The sequence below is a fragment of the Heterodontus francisci genome, chromosome 36 (genome assembly GCF_036365525.1).
Source record: "Heterodontus francisci isolate sHetFra1 chromosome 36, sHetFra1.hap1, whole genome shotgun sequence".
Lineage (NCBI taxonomy): Eukaryota > Metazoa > Chordata > Chondrichthyes > Heterodontiformes > Heterodontidae > Heterodontus > Heterodontus francisci.
In genome coordinates, this window is record NC_090406.1 from 9,073,004 (window position 1) to 9,088,720 (window position 15,717).

Genomic DNA, 15,717 nt, shown 5'->3' on the forward strand with positions numbered 1-15,717 from the left:
ACCATTCTCCTACCACCTACCTACACTAGGGGCAATTTACAATGGCCAATTTACCCATCAACCTGCAAGTCTTTGGCTGTGGGAGGAGCACCCGGAGGAAACCCACGTGGTCACATGGAGAACTTGCAAACTCCGCACAGGCAGTACCCAGAACTGAACCCGGGTCGCTGGAGCTGTGAGGCTGCGGTGCTAACCACTGCCCCACCCATATCTGCTATTTCCTCCCTGGCTTCCTCTAGCAGCCTAGGATACAATCCATCTGGCCCTGTTGATTTATCCACTTTCAAGGATGTCAGACCCTCTAATACTTCCTCTCTCATTATGCTTATTGTATCTAATATTTCACACTGCTCTTTAACTACAATGTCTGCATCATTCCTCTCCTTTGTGAAGACAAAGTACTCATTAAGAACCCTGCCCACATCTTCTGCATCCACGCAGAAGTTATCTTGTACATCTCTGATAGGATCTATCCTTTCCTTAGTTATCCTCTTGCTCTTAATGTACTGATAAAACATCTTTGGGTTTTCCTTGATTTTTACCTGCTAATATTTTTTCATTCCTCTCTTTGCTATAATTTTTTTTTTTTTTTAACTTCACCCTTGCACTTTCTATACTCAACGATATGAAGTTTTTGTGACTGTCATCAGCTTTCTTTTTCTGCTTTATCTTACCCTGTATGCTTCTAGATAATCAAGGGGCTCTAGATTTGGCAGTACCACCCTTTTTGTTTGTGGGGCATGTCAACACTTTGCCCGTAGAATCTCGCTTTTGAATGCCTCCCACTGGTTTGCCACAGATTTTCCTTCAAATAGCTGTATCCAGTTCACTTTCGCCAGATCACCTGTTAGCTTTGTAAAATTTGACTTCCCCTAATTTAGATCTTTTACTCCTATTCTATCCTTGTCCTTTTCCATAATAATGCTAAATCTAACTGTATTATGATCACTATCTCCAAAATGGTCACCCACTGCTACTTTATCCCCTTGCCCAGCTTCATTTCCTAAGATTAAATCTAGAATTGCACCCCCTCTCGTTGGGCTTGTTACGTGCTGGCTAAAAAAGTTCTCTTGAATGCTGTTCAAGAATTTTGTGCCCTCAGTGCCCTTCATGCTGTTTGTATTCCAGTTGATATTAGGGTGGTTGAAATCCCCATATGATTGCCCTATTGTTTTTGCACCAAGAAATTTGCCTACATATCTGCTTTTCAATCTCCCTCTCACTATTTGGGGGTCTATAATACACTCCTAGGAGTGTGGCTGCCCTTTTTTTTATTTCTGAGCTCAACCCATATGGCCTCATTTGGTGATTCATTTAGCATATCATCCCTCCTCACAGCTGTAATTAATTCTTTAACCAATAATGCTACACCCCTCCTTTTTCCATCCCCCTCTCTATCCTGCCTGAAAACTCTATATCCAGGGATGTTGAACTGCCATTTTTGCTCCTCTTTAAGCCATGTTTCCGTTATAGCATTGATATCATGCTGCCACGTGTCTATCTGTGCCCTCAGCTCATGGGCTTTATTTGCTATATTCCTTGCAGTTAAATAAATACCTTTTAACTACCAAATTCCTGTGCTGCACATTTTTTAACCTTTGCTTCTTCTGTCTTTCAGAGTCACTCGCTAATTTTCTGCCTCCCATTCCCTGAATTTGTCCTATCTGAAACTGCCCTCAGGTTCCCATCCCCCTGCCAATCTAGTTTAAACCATCCCCAACAGCACCAACAAACCTTCCTGCAAGGATATTCATCACAGTCCTGTACAGGTGTAGACCGTCTGGCTTGTACAGGTCCCACCTTCCCCAGAACGGGTCCCAATGCCCCAGAAATCTGAAGCCCTCTCTATCTCTCCAGCCATGCATTCATCTGGGGTATTCTCCTATTTCGATACTCACTAGTACGTGGCCTTGGGAGTAATCTGGATATTACTACCTCTGAGTTCCTGCTTGCTAATCTCTTTCCTAACTCCCTAAACTCAGCCTGTAGGACCTCATCTCTTTTCCTACCTATATCATTGGTACCAATGTGGACCACACCTCTGGCTGTGCACCCTCACCCTCCAGAATGCTCTGTAGCCGCTCGGCAATAGAACTGGCGAGAACTGGACTGAGCCCTCCTTGTGCCTGCTGAAACTCATTTACCTCTGGTTCCTTGCAGTCAGCAACTCATTCCCTCAAATCAAGTCTGAATACAGGTCTGTGTGCAAACTCTGTACTCAGCAGCCTATATTAATACAAAACATTTTAATTGGAAGAGTAGCTCTGACATGAGGACTAATGCTATAATCTCTCACACTGAATATGGAGCGCACATCAGACATTGAGGTTACTGAGCTCTATGCCAACACGGGATTGTGGAACTGCCTTCCCCAAAACCCACACTGTCCTCATTTTCTCTGTTGGAACATTTTTCAACCACAAGGTGGCAGCAAAAGTCTTTTTGTACAGTATGGAATAAACATACCCATTAACAATACATTGGTAGTTTCATATTTAAATAAATGTTTCTCATCTATAACTTATCACAAATAACATAGCCTGGCCTTCATCTAATGTAACACTTAGCAGCAGATTGAAGACATGTGGCTAATGGTGAATTTATGCAAGAGGCTGTACTAGCTTAGTGTTTAGAGTTATCTCCCCTCACCCATCACTCCAATCTACTTATCTCCTCTCCTGAAGGGATTAAGTGCTGCTGAGGTACCGTCAGATAGTGACTAGCCCTTAAGTGTTAGCCTGGACGGTGATGGTCCCTGGCCAGTTAACTATGGAGAGCATCACAACCAAACCTCAATCTCAGCTGATGTTCATGTGCACTTTCCTGCAGGGACCACTAGAAAGCAGGAACCCTGCCTCAAGTTCCCCTCCCTAGCTCAAATGGCCAAGGTTCAATGTCCTAACTTGAGTGCAGGTCAGCTAACACAAGACAGGGGGGTGAACCATGGACCTGTTCACCTGCGCGACCAAAAAGCTCAGTGCTACAACAGCACAAAAACTCTTAACCCGCCCCTAAATCTACATCCTACCCAATGTGTAATCACACATTGTGAAGGGTACTCTTCCTTCTAGAGCAGTGTTCAGGTCATAGTTAAGAATATTGTGTGCAGTTTAGGGTGCCCCATTATAAAGGACATGAAAACCATAGAGTACATGGCGTAGATTCACCAGGATAAGATTGGGGATTGGAAACTATAATTGAGGAAAAACTTATACGGAGACTATTCCACTGGGGATAAGAAGGCTGATAGGTTTAATAGACTTTTTAAAATTATAAGGTGAATAGGGAAATATTATTTCATCTGGTTGGGGAGCCAGTGAGGAGGGGCCATTAATTTAAAATAGTCACCAAGAGGGAGGAGAGGAGTTAGGAGAAATTTCTTACACAATGGATTAATGGAGCATGGAATGCTTCGTCAAATGTAGTAGTTGAGGTAGAGACCACTTCACCTTTTAAGCGAAGACTGGCTAACTATTTGAAGCGAAGGAAAATACAGGGCTATGGGTAGATATCAGGGCAGTGGGACGAGCTGTACATTTCTCTAGCAAAGAGCTGCTGCAGATGCGATGGTCCAAATGGCCTCTCTTCTATAGTTTTCTACCCCACTCCCCATGCGATCACACACTAATAGCCCTCCTACACCTACCTTGTCTAGTGCCTCCTGTAGAACTCCTTCTGCATCATCCCACTTTCCCTGTGCCATCTGACAGGCAGCTTGTCCATTCAAAAGCAGCAAGGTTGCTGTGTACTTATCTGCCATTTCCTGGAAGATGTAATAGGCATCCTGCAGCTTGTCCCCACCCTGTAGAGTAGACAATAAAATAGGTTCACCAGAGAACTGGCAATTGTACAGCACAGGATGAGTTAACAGAACATATATAGAAGTTCCAAGCTTTTCTAACTATAGTAGTGGTTTCAATCTCGGATTGATTCAACCCACCAAGTTACAATGTCATAATAGAACAACAGCTTACATTTATATAGCACAACATCTTAAGACACTTCAAAGACACAAGGAAACAAAAACAGATGGCAAGCCAAAGGAGATATTAAGAGTGGTAACCAATCAAAAACTGCATCAAGGACATGGGTTTTAAGAACAGTCAAGGCAGGTGGAGAGACTTAGGGAGGGAATTCGAGATTGTGGGGCTTATGTAGCTGAAGACATTGCAGCCTGTGGTGAGGCAAAGGAGGGGGTGGGGCTGTACAAACAACAATAGTCAGCGGGAGAGAGTCAGGGAGGGAGGGAGTTTGTTGAGCTGAAGGTAATTACAGAGGCCATGAAGGGATTTAAACACAAAGGTGGGAATTTTAAATTGGAGGCACTGGGGAGACTGGCAGCCTATGTTGGTCAGCACTTGTTTGGGTGGGGTAGGTGGTAGAAAGCATAACCAGGTGATGAGGCTTTGGTAAATGGGAAGGTATCACCAATTAGCCAAGTTTCATTCAAAGCCAGATGTCCATGCAATTGCCCACAAAAAGACTGTAGAAAGAAAGGGCCTTGTCCACAAGTGAATGGACATTCTGGTGAAAAATGAAGAGTGATATGGTGATTGATTTGGTGACAGATTCCAAGGGGGTAGTGGGATGGGAAGGAGGTTGGTGGGAATCACTGAGTGGATAAGCTAGGAGGAAGGATGGTGAGGAGGTTTGCTGCTTGTTCAGAGACAGCAATGAGTGTCTCAATGAGCAATTCACGGAATGCCAAGTGAGGCACAAAGGGTTGCAGTGGACTTATCCAAGGGGGCTCAAACCTGAAACGGCAGCGCAGTAGTGATGGGTTGGGATAGGAATTAGGAAAGGCAAAGTACACAAAAAGGGAGAAATAAAAGATGGCTTGACTTAGCAACAGGAACGGGAAGAGATAGGGCAGAAGGTCCTAATGGGACAAGAAGAAAAACAGAAATAAAGGCATAGATTAGAAGAGACATGTTTAAACAGAGGAGCATCCCTTACTGCAGATGCAATTAGATTAGACAGACTTCCGACCTGAAAACACCCTGCCTCCTCAAACAGTACCTTTACCAGTGTTCTAGCTTTGTTCTCAATTCCAGTTCAGAGGCCACTCCTGTAAAGCTCCTTGTGACGTTTTGTCACGGGAATGGTGCTGCATAAACGTAACTTGTTTTATTTCACATTTCCTTCCTCCTACCCATTTTCACAGGAACAAGTTTACCCGGCCTGTTAGTGTCATTAGATTCTGTATATTTGTAGGATACGCACCATAGCCAGGTTCACCCAGGCTGTCGATAACTGTGTCAGGGTGGCATCCTCATCTTGCTCATGCATCTTCTTCAGCTCCTTTCTGGATTAAAGGGATTAGGTCAATGATTATGCAATGCAGGTGACCAGAATTCTCCAACTAACCATCTGAACGTGACAGCAGCTTTGTAACATTGTTTACTCAGTAGCTTTCTTCCCCACACATTCCTGAAGGAATTAACTCCCAATAATTCTATTGACAGCAGATGCCCTCCAATATTTTTCCAAACAGCTCAAGTTTCTCAAGTGAGACTTGACCAAGACATCAATAGGTTACTCAATCAAGTAATGGGGAGAATAGAGAATAAAATGCCAATCACCCAATGTCCAGGTGTATTTTCCACCAAGATGGGGCTAGGGAGAACAACTGGATAGTCAACAGCAGCAATAATCTGGCCAATTTTCTTTTCTCTGACCCAACACGATCCCCGTTCAGAGCAACTAACAACAGACTGACCAATGAATCTCAGACCTTCCTGGTCTGCAAGTCTCAGCTAGTCGCTGAATAACTCAGCTTTCCAATTAGGGGAAGCAGGACTAATTGTATTGTGTTCGTTTAACTCAACCTGCTTTATGAATTTCCTCAACAGGGTTTAAGTTTGGAAAGCAGCAACAGAATTAAATTGCCTGATAAATTCCAACTGCACGGAGTGGATTGCACACCAACAGGCTTCAAATATCATTCTGATAAAAAAAACACTATATTAATCAATGTTTATTGTGCAAAGTGCAGTGTCTGCATTGAGTGGTACAACTCATTTTAATTTTATTTTTTGCTTATACATGCAAAATTCCCTTCACTCCCCAATTATCACGCACTGGCCAGAACAGATGAAGGCAGGAAGCATAATTCTTAACTTTCAGGAAGGATTAGAATAACTTTAGCTGCAGAAAGAGAAAGCTTACAGGACCTCAATCAGATATCCAAAATATTACTTTAAAAGGAGAGTGGGCCCAGATGAAAATTTTAAATTTAAAAGAGCTTTAAAGCATTACAAATATTTTCTTTAAGTAATAAATATTTGGAATAATCCATCAGACGTGGAGCACCAGACAAAGACATTATGCTCCTCAAGGCTGGATGTTGGACTTGGGGTGAACGTCAATGAGCTAAATGGCCTTTTACAGTTCTCGATTGTTCAAAGGTTCCTGGTAACCAGATACATTGGACAGTCTTCAACACTGGCCACAGAGGAAAACAAAAGCTAAGTGCTGTGTTAGTTCTGTGACAAAACAGATTTGAAGCTCTGGACTCCATAAATCCACATGAATTCAGGGAGCTTGGACTGAAGTAAAAATTGGATTTAGTTTCAGCACTGATTGTGAGGTGTAAAATGAAATAAAGGGCGACATAAGCCAATAAAATGATTCAAACCATTCAGTAAAATCATTAAATCAAAGACACAAAGCATTACATTCATTTGTGGAGTTGCTCAGTTAATCTGCACATTTGCTGTGCAAGTTTCCTGTTTGCACAAATTCATGTATTGATTTCCTGGAGATCAGCCAGAACAAGGTACTGAACTCAGCCATATGAGGGAGCCAACATCTCCTAGACAGCACCTCAATGAGGTCACCAGCATTCAGTTAAAACAGAATTTCATAGAAACACGTTAAAAAGCAAAAGGGTCTTAAACTAATTGATTTGCAGTGAACTTAATTACACTCAGTTCAGGTGACCAACAAGATCCCTGGCAGCCATCGCTAATCTCAGGGCTCGCTCTCAAGGTATAGGCTCACACTTGAATGGCCATTTGGACGAGAGCGACTGTTACAGCTCTGGAGCTGTATTGATGGCTTCAGGAGAGAAGAAAATGGCCACAAAACAAAAAAAAAAGCAATGAAATCTTCTAAACAGATTTAAAAAGCAACCTTGCTGTACAAGCTGCCCCTTTAAATGGGGCTCAAAGTGAACAAACCATTCACTTTGCCCAAGCTATCTAGTTAACCAAACAGATTGGAAAACATGGGAAAGTTTGTTAGCTACTAGCAAACAACCCTTCAAAACAAAACTTCACATTCACAGGCATTTACCTTATTTTGGGGGTGGGAGATCTCTACATGCATGGTTTCTCTAGTAAAGTGCAAGCAGGTTTGGCCTCAGTAATACAAGAGTGCTGGCAATAAAATCAGCTGCAACTTTAGCAATGCACTTACCGAGCCAGATCCAGTCGGTCAAGCTTCAGGAAGATCTGTATCGACATAGCCATGCTAGAGGGGTGAAGGAGACAAACAAATTAATCTGCATCGTTACCAAGATAGGCATTTAACACAGGGAACACAAACCTACTGCTCAGAGACTTCAGAGCAAAGCAGAGAAGGAATTTTCAGTACTCAGTATTCCAATTCCCATCTCCAAAAACAAATCCTCACATCATTTTAACTTTCTATCCCCTTCGTCATTTCAGTATCCAGACTGGGAAAGGTAGTGCACCACTGTAACAATCATTTTAGAGTGAGACTGTCTCTAAGCCCTCTGCCTTGCTTCCACTCCCAAGTTTAAAGGCTTCTATAAATCTTGCTTTTGCCACCTTCCTTACTACTTTAACACTCATCTGCAGTGTCGTCTCTTTGAAATGCTTGGTGTGATTTTCTGCAAAGGTGCATTGTAAATGCATACTATTGGTCCAGCATTATTGGACTATGAACAAAGTGCATGCATACTGCAATTCACCATAAATAACTATCATTACCTGAAGAAAAGGTCCAGGTCACAAAGAAATACCAAGCTCAGTGATTGACTGTAGTTAGAAGCGGAATGAGAAAGTTGCTTATGCTCTCACATCTCCACACAAAAACTGTTCCTAACCGTACCTCCCCAGAAGCTAGACACTTCTCCACAGAAAGTATGAAAGGCCCAGGGGATAAGACTGCATGTGAATGGTTGCTTGCGAGCTCTTAACTGTCACTCTACACAATGCAAAAGCAGACAGAACACTTGCATGCATCCTTGTGAGTCATAGACCAGCAACGCAGCATGTCTATGCATGTTTCTAAGGATCACACCAGACTTTCCTCTTATATTGACAGATGGCCTCAACAGAGTCTCAATGTATGGATAAGATGATTCTGGGGGGGTCGAACTGTGGGGGGTGCTGTCAGGGGGAGGTTGGTGTGCAATGGTTGGTGGTCTCAGGGTATATGAGTAAATGGTCCAGGCAGACACTGGAGTGCTGCTTTGTCAGATGAATACCTTTTGGATTGTCTACTCTTTTTACAGCTCAGGTACATCTTAAGCGCATTTCAGAGGACAGAGTTCTTGTAGAGTCCTAGTCAGCACCTCCTCCGAAACACATTAATTGGTCAACTTACTGCTTTTTGAGAGATTCTAATGTGCACTAAACATTTTCCTATGTAATTATAACTTTACCTCGAGGTAATCCATTGTGTATGAAGCACAGATTATGAGAGAGACAGGTGACAAGTGGTACCTGCACATTCCTACTCACCACTCCAGACTCTCTCCTTGGTGCAGTGTGCGCAGCGCTGAATCAGTATTTTGCTCGTGAAAGTAGATCGAAGCTGCCATCAGCAAGAAAGTCGTGTTGTTAATATCAACACTCTTTGCCATCTTCTTCTCCATTTCTGCTATGGTAGCATCTCTGTATAAGAAGTGATATCATAAATCTTCATTTTCTATACTGATAGAGTTACTTTAAACTCTAGTTCTTTGGACAAAGCTTGGTTACTTTTATTAACTACTGCTTGAAGACAGGTTAGTTATGTTAGCTAGGGTATTCCAACTGGCCTTACCAATGTCAATTAGAGGGTAGAAAGGGGACTGAATTGCCACTCGTGATTGCTTTTGAGTGACATGTACTGTAACGTACATGGATATCAAGTGATGGGATTATGTCTGGCTATAATGTCCACATGGATTAGCCTGCTGATTAGTACCAACATGCCACATTAGGAATAACAGCCAGTTGGGCAAGTTAGCAAAGAACAATGAACTGTAACCTCGCAATGAACACTTGACCACAGATAGCATCACAACCAAACTTGATCACATCCACACCCAACATCTCTACATCATACTTTCCAGCAGAAGTGGGATGCCTAGATGACTATTATCGAGGCTAGCTGCATTGAGGCAACTGCAGCACTCAAGTTGAGATCGGTTAACTCAACTCAAGTACAAAATATATTATAGTCCCTTACCTTTGATCCTCACTGGACAAATATTTAGCAAACATTCTTACAGCTTGTAATTCCGCAGCAGCTCCCGGTTTGATATCATCCAATACCACACCATATTTTCTCTAAGATGATAAAAATAAGTTTGTTTCTGATTAGTTAGGATTTTCATTTAAATTTCAGTGATTTTGGTTAGATTAATAATGTTGAAAATGAATTTGAAAATCTATAGTGTAGTTACATACGAGTCTAAATTACCAACCCAAATGCATGTTGTGCATTGGGAGATTTTGTGGAATCGTTTTACATACAACTTTAATGTTAAGCAAAGCATAAAGCCAGCAGATTGCAAATGGTTATACACATTTAACAGAATAACCCGATTGTCCATAAAAGACAAAGTGGAAAAAGAATGCACTTTGTCAGTGAGCAGCGTTATTTAGGTTCAAAAGCAAGACTCTGTTGAGTTGAAAGTGTGAGGTCATCAATTTTGGACCCAAGATAGATAGATCAGAGTATTTTCTAAATGGTGATAATTAATTTAAATGGCTAATGGACTGTTGGCCTTTACCTCAAAGGGGTGGAAGTTATGTTACAGCTGTACAGAGCTTTGGTTAGATCCCATCTGGAGTAACATTCAGTTCTCAGGAAGGATTATATTAGCCTCAGAGGTGATGCAGTGCAGATTCACCAGAATGATATCGGGGATCAAAGGGTTAAACTGAGAAAAAGTCACACAGACTGGGCCTGTATTCCCTTGAATATAGAAAATTAAGCAATGATCTAATTGAGATGTTTAAGATGATTAAAAGACTTGATAGGGTAGGTAGAAACTATTTCCTTTAGCGGGGGAATTCCAAAACAAGGGGGCATAACCTTAGAGCTGGGCCATTCAGGAGTGACGTCAGGGAGCACTTCTTCACATAAAAGGTAGTGAGAATAGGGAACTCTTCCCCCAAAACGTTGTTGAGGCTGGGGTTCAATTGAAAATTTCCAAGCAGAGACTGATAAATGTTTGCTAATTAAGAGTATTAAGGGTTAAGTTACCAATATGGATAAATGGAGTTGAAATACAGATCAGGTAACATCCAGCTGAACAGGGAAACAGGCTTGAAGGGCTGAATGGCCTCCTCCTGTTCCGAATTTGTTATCTGCACCTCAGGAGAGCTGTATGGATGCCAGAACCTCTCCATGGGAAGTGGGGATAAATCTGAGGAAGCGTCAACCCTGACCTACTTGTGTGCTTCGCACTGAGTGTGTAATGAGTCACATTACAGAATGGTCGGGATCTGACCTCAGATTTGCCACATGAAGCACTTCTGCCTTGGAAACAAGAAGTTGGGTCATTAGGGAAAGGTTGAAAGTTAGCACATGCTGAAATAAACTGTTTATCCAGAATAACCAGAGGAAATATTGTTTCCATAAAGAACTTGCTGTTCATACCTGTGCAATATAAGCTCTATAAAGGAAAACATCTCGCTCAACTTCTTTTTCTGGGCTGGAGAGCTGAAAGGCAAACCAACCAATTAGCGACAAAAACAAATTGCAGATACTTAAAAAATACTTCAATCAATTCTCCGACAATGCTGATGCTCAGACTGTTTCGCAGGAGGTCCTCCAGTATCTCACCTAAACGGCCATTTTCATGGGTGATCCCAGATAGGGAGCATTGGCAGATTAGTTGGCCTTGAAGCCAAATGAGCTGAATCCTGTCCTCACCTGCTTTCCACAAACCTATACTTCCAATAAGCTCGTGATCAGCAGTGAAAACCCTGGTTAAATTTCCTCTCCCTATACCAGGCTAATTATATTGTTCTAATGGCACTTCTGGTTTAGATCAGCCAAGTTAAGCACACAAATAAAACCTTGGGACCTTCAGATTCATAAGGCTTTGTGCTGCAGTAAATGGTGCCTTTATCTACAGAGCATCAGGCAATAAGGCAAAATAAGGAGATGACAGATGAATTGAACAGGTATTTTGCATTGGTCTTCACCATAGAGGTTATAAGGATGTAGATGCTTTGGAGAGGGTGCAGAGGAGGTTCACCAGGATGTTGCCTGGTATGGAGGGCGCTAGCTATGAAGAGAGGTTGAGTAGATTAGGATTATTTTCATTAGAAAGACGGAGGTTGAGGGGGGACCTGATTGAGGTGTACAAAATCATGAGAGGTATAGACAGGGTGGATAGCAAGAAGCTTTTTCCCCAGAGTGGGGGATTCAATTACTAGGGGTCACGAGTTCAAAGTGAGAGGGGAAAAGTTTAGGGGGGATATGCGTGGAGAGTTCTTTACGCAGAGGGTGGTGGGTGCCTGGAACGCGTTGCCAGCGGAGGTGGTAGACTCGGGCACGATAGCATCTTTTAAGATGTATCTAGACAGATACATGAATGGGCAGGAAGCAAAGAGATACAGACCCTTAGAAAATAGGCGACATGTTTAGATAGAGGATCTGGATCGGTGCAGGCTTGGAGGGCCGAAGGGCCTGTTCCTGTGCTGTAATTTTATTTGTTCTAAGTAACATCCCAGAAATAGCTGTAAATCAAAAAATGGGGGGGGGGGGGGGGGGGGGGGACTCGACTCAAGAAAATTACAATCACGGGGGAAGTGGTACTGAGTAAATTGTTGGAGCTGCGCGCTGACAAGTCCCTGGATCCTGATGGACTTCATCCTGGGGTCTTAAAAGAAGTGGCTAGTGAGATAGTTGATGCGTTGGTTTTAATTTTCCATAATTCCCTAGATTCAGGGAAGGTTCCATTAGACTGGAAAATAGGAATGTAACTCCTTTATTCAAAAAGGGAGGGAGACAGAAAGCAGGAAACTAGGAAGCAGGAAAAGATTAGCTTATCATCATAGGGAAAATGTTAGACGCCATTAAAAGATGTTATAGCAGGGCACTTAGAAAAATTCACAGTAATCAGGCAGAGTCAACATGGTTTTGTGAAAGAGAAATCATATTTAACCAGTTTATTGGAGTTCTTTGAAGTAGTAACATGGCTGTGGATAAAGGGGAACTGGTGGACGTATGGTACTTAGATTTCCAGAAGGCATTTGATAAGGTGCCACAACAAAGGTTATTGCGGAAAACAAAAGTTCATGGTGTGGGGTAACATTTTGGTATGGATAAAAGATTGGCTAGCTAGCAGGAAACAGAGTAGGCATAAATGGGTCACTTTCTGGTTGGCAGGATGTAGCGAGTGGTGTGCCATAGGGATCTGTGCTGGGGCCTCAACTTTTTACAATTTATATGAAGGGACTGAAGATATGGTTGCTAAATTTGCTGATGACACAAAGACAGGTAGGAAAGTAGGTTATGAAGAGGACATAAGGAGGCTACAAAGGGACGTAGATAGGTTAAGTGGGTGGGAAAAGATCTGGCAAATGGAGTATAATGTGGGAAAATGTTCACTTGTCCATTTTGGCAGGAAGAATAAAAAAAGCATTATCTAAATGTTGAGAGATTGCCGAGCTGAGATGCAGAGCGATCTGGGTGTCCTATTGCATGAATCGCAAAATGTTAGTATGCAGGTACAGCAAGTAATTAGAAAAGCGAATAGAATGTTATAACTTATTACGAGTGGAACTGAATACCAAAGTAGGGAGGTTATGCTTCAGTTATTCAGGGTATTGGTGAGACCACATCTGGAGTACTGTGCACAGTATTGGTCTTCTCATTTAAGGAAGGATGTAAATGCGTTGGAAGCAGTTCGGAGAAGATTTACTAGACTAATAGCTGGACTGGGCAGGTTGTCTTATGAGGAAAGGTTGGACAGGTTAGGCTTATATGCACTGGAGTTTAGAAGAGTAAGAGGCGACTTGATTGAAACCTATAAGATTCTGAAGGGTCTTGACAGGGTGAATGTGGAAAAAGATGTTTCCCCTTGTGGGTGAATCTAGAACAAAGGATCACTGTTTAAAAATAAGGGGTCACCCATGTAAGACAGAGACGAGGAGAATTTTTTTCTGAGGGTCATGAGTCTTTGGAACCCTCCGTCAAAAGGCCGTGGAAGCAGAGTCTTTAAATATTTTTAAGGCAGAGGTAAATGGATTCTTGATAAGCCAAGGCATGAAAGGTGATTGGGGTAGGCAGGAATGTGGAGTTGATCAGTCATGATCTTATTGAATGGCGGAGTAGGCTCAAGGGGCTGAGTGGCCTACTCCTGCTCCAAATTTGTATGTTCATATGTAGTAAAACATTTTTAAAAAGCTAACCAGACTTATTGGACAAATATTATCAGTTAATAAGCTTGTGGGAATACATCTACCATATAAATTGGGGGGGGGGGGGGGGGATTAGTCACAAGTTCAGTGGCGGAAGCTCCAAAGGGCAAAAATACAAAGCTATTTCTTGCATTTTGGGGGTTTTATTTCACTCAACATTTGCCATCTTAAGAGTTAATTTACTTTTCTCGTGCTCATTTTAAAAAATTCATTCATGGGATGTGGGCATTGTTGGCAAGACCAGCATTTATTGCTCATCCCTAATTGCCTTGAACTGAATGGCTTGCTAGAGGGCAATCAACCACATTGCTATGGGTCTGGAGTCACATGTAGGCCAGACCAAGTAAGGACAGCAGATTTCCTTCTCTGAAGGAGATTAGTTTTTACAACAATCAACAATGGTTTCATGGTCACCATTGGACTATTTATTAATTGAATTCAAATTTCACCATCTGCTATGGTGGGATTTGAACCCATGTCCCTAGAGCCTGGGCCTCTGGATTATTAGTTCAGTGACATTACCACTATGCCACCGCCTCCCAATTTGGGTTTGTAATGCAATACTTGTCACTTAAAAGATTTTCTGATTATATCATTTTTCAATCATATTGCCGAGACACTTCTATTCTTTCATAGCATGGTTACAGAACTGTGGGGACAGAATAATATGGGGACATTTAAGGTGAAATAATCAATCATGTACTACTAACAAACTAACCTCGGAGCGGCAGAGACAGCTTATCAGAATTGACTTCATAGTTTCAGGGCTGCACAGACAGCTTATCAGTAGAAGAAGTACTAACAAGCAAAAACTAACAGGACAGCTGCAGGCTGTATAATAGTAGCCCATTGTATAGCAATCAGCCTAATGGTCCAAGGAGATAGGGGGGATGAGAAACTGCTAGAGTAAGGAGGTGCAACAAGGTGACAAGGCAGTACCCCAATCAGGCCATGACACCAAGAAACTGCAGAGTTTGTAAACCAGTTGGGAAAATAAAAGGGGTGTCACTGATTTGTAGGAAGAACTATAAGAAAGGCTTGATTTCCCTGCTCAGAAAGGAGAGGAGAAAAGAGCCCAGGTGTTGTTGTTGTTTGCTTTGCTGATGATGTAACCAAGAAGTACTGCAATAAAGTTTCTTATAGCTACAGTCGGACTTCGTCTCTCTTTGTGTAACTAATAGGATCCAACAAGCACAGGAGGACATTCAGCCCATCACTTTTGTGCTGGCTCTCAAGGAGCAATTTACCTAGCGCTACTACCCTACCTTCTCCCCATAGCCCTGCACATTCTTCCTCTTCAGATAACAATCCAATTCTCTCTTGAATGCCTCGATTGAACCTGCCTCCATCACAATCTAACGCAGTGCATTCTAGATCCTAACCCCTCGCTGTGTGGAAACATTTTCATGTCAACATTGCTTCTTTTGCCAATTACCTTAGGTCTGTGCCCTCTGATTCTTGATCCTTCCAATGGGAACAGTTTCTCCCCATCTACTCTGTCCAGATCCCTCATGATTTTGAACACCTCTATCAAATCCTCTCTCAACCTTCTCTTCCCCAGGGAAAACAGTTCTTATTTCTCCAATCTATCGTCATAACTGAAGTTCCTCCTCATCTTTGGATCTATTCCTATGAATCTTTTCTGCACCCTCTCTAATGCCTTCACATCGATCCTAGTGTGTGGTGGCCAGAACTGGATGCAATTTTCCAGTTGAGTCCAAGCCAGTGTTTTATACAAGTTTAACACAACTTGTTTGCTTTTGTACTCAATGCCCCTATTTAGTTTAGTTTAGTTTAGAGATACAGCACTGAAACAGGCCCTTCGGCCCACCGAGTCTGTGCCGACCATCAACCACCCACTTATACTAATCCTACACTAATCCCATATTCCCTACCACCTACCTACACTAGGGGCAATTTACAATGGCCAATTTACCCATCAACCTGCAAGTCTTTGGCTGTGGGAGGAAACCGGAGCACCTGGCGAAAACCCACGCAGTCAAAGGGAGAACTTGCAAACTCCGCACAGACAGTACCCAGAATCGAACCCGGGTTCCTGGAGCTGTGAGGCTGCGGTGCTAACCACTGCGCCACGGTGCCA

At 42.5% G+C, this 15,717-nt stretch overlaps 1 protein-coding gene across 1 annotated transcript in view; it reads right to left on the reverse strand.

Moving 5' to 3' along the window:
* The window catches only part of cope (COPI coat complex subunit epsilon), a 33,789-nt gene that overhangs the window by 6,035 nt on the left and 12,037 nt on the right, over positions 1-15,717 (reverse strand). The window contains exons 2-7 of the mRNA XM_068016114.1: positions 10,843-10,905; positions 9,424-9,524; positions 8,712-8,864; positions 7,420-7,473; positions 5,224-5,305; positions 3,647-3,802 (exon numbers count right to left, since the gene is read on the reverse strand). Coding sequence (XP_067872215.1) covers positions 3,647-3,802; positions 5,224-5,305; positions 7,420-7,473; positions 8,712-8,864; positions 9,424-9,524; positions 10,843-10,905 — 609 coding nt within the window. The remainder of the gene's footprint in view (positions 1-3,646; positions 3,803-5,223; positions 5,306-7,419; positions 7,474-8,711; positions 8,865-9,423; positions 9,525-10,842; positions 10,906-15,717) is intronic.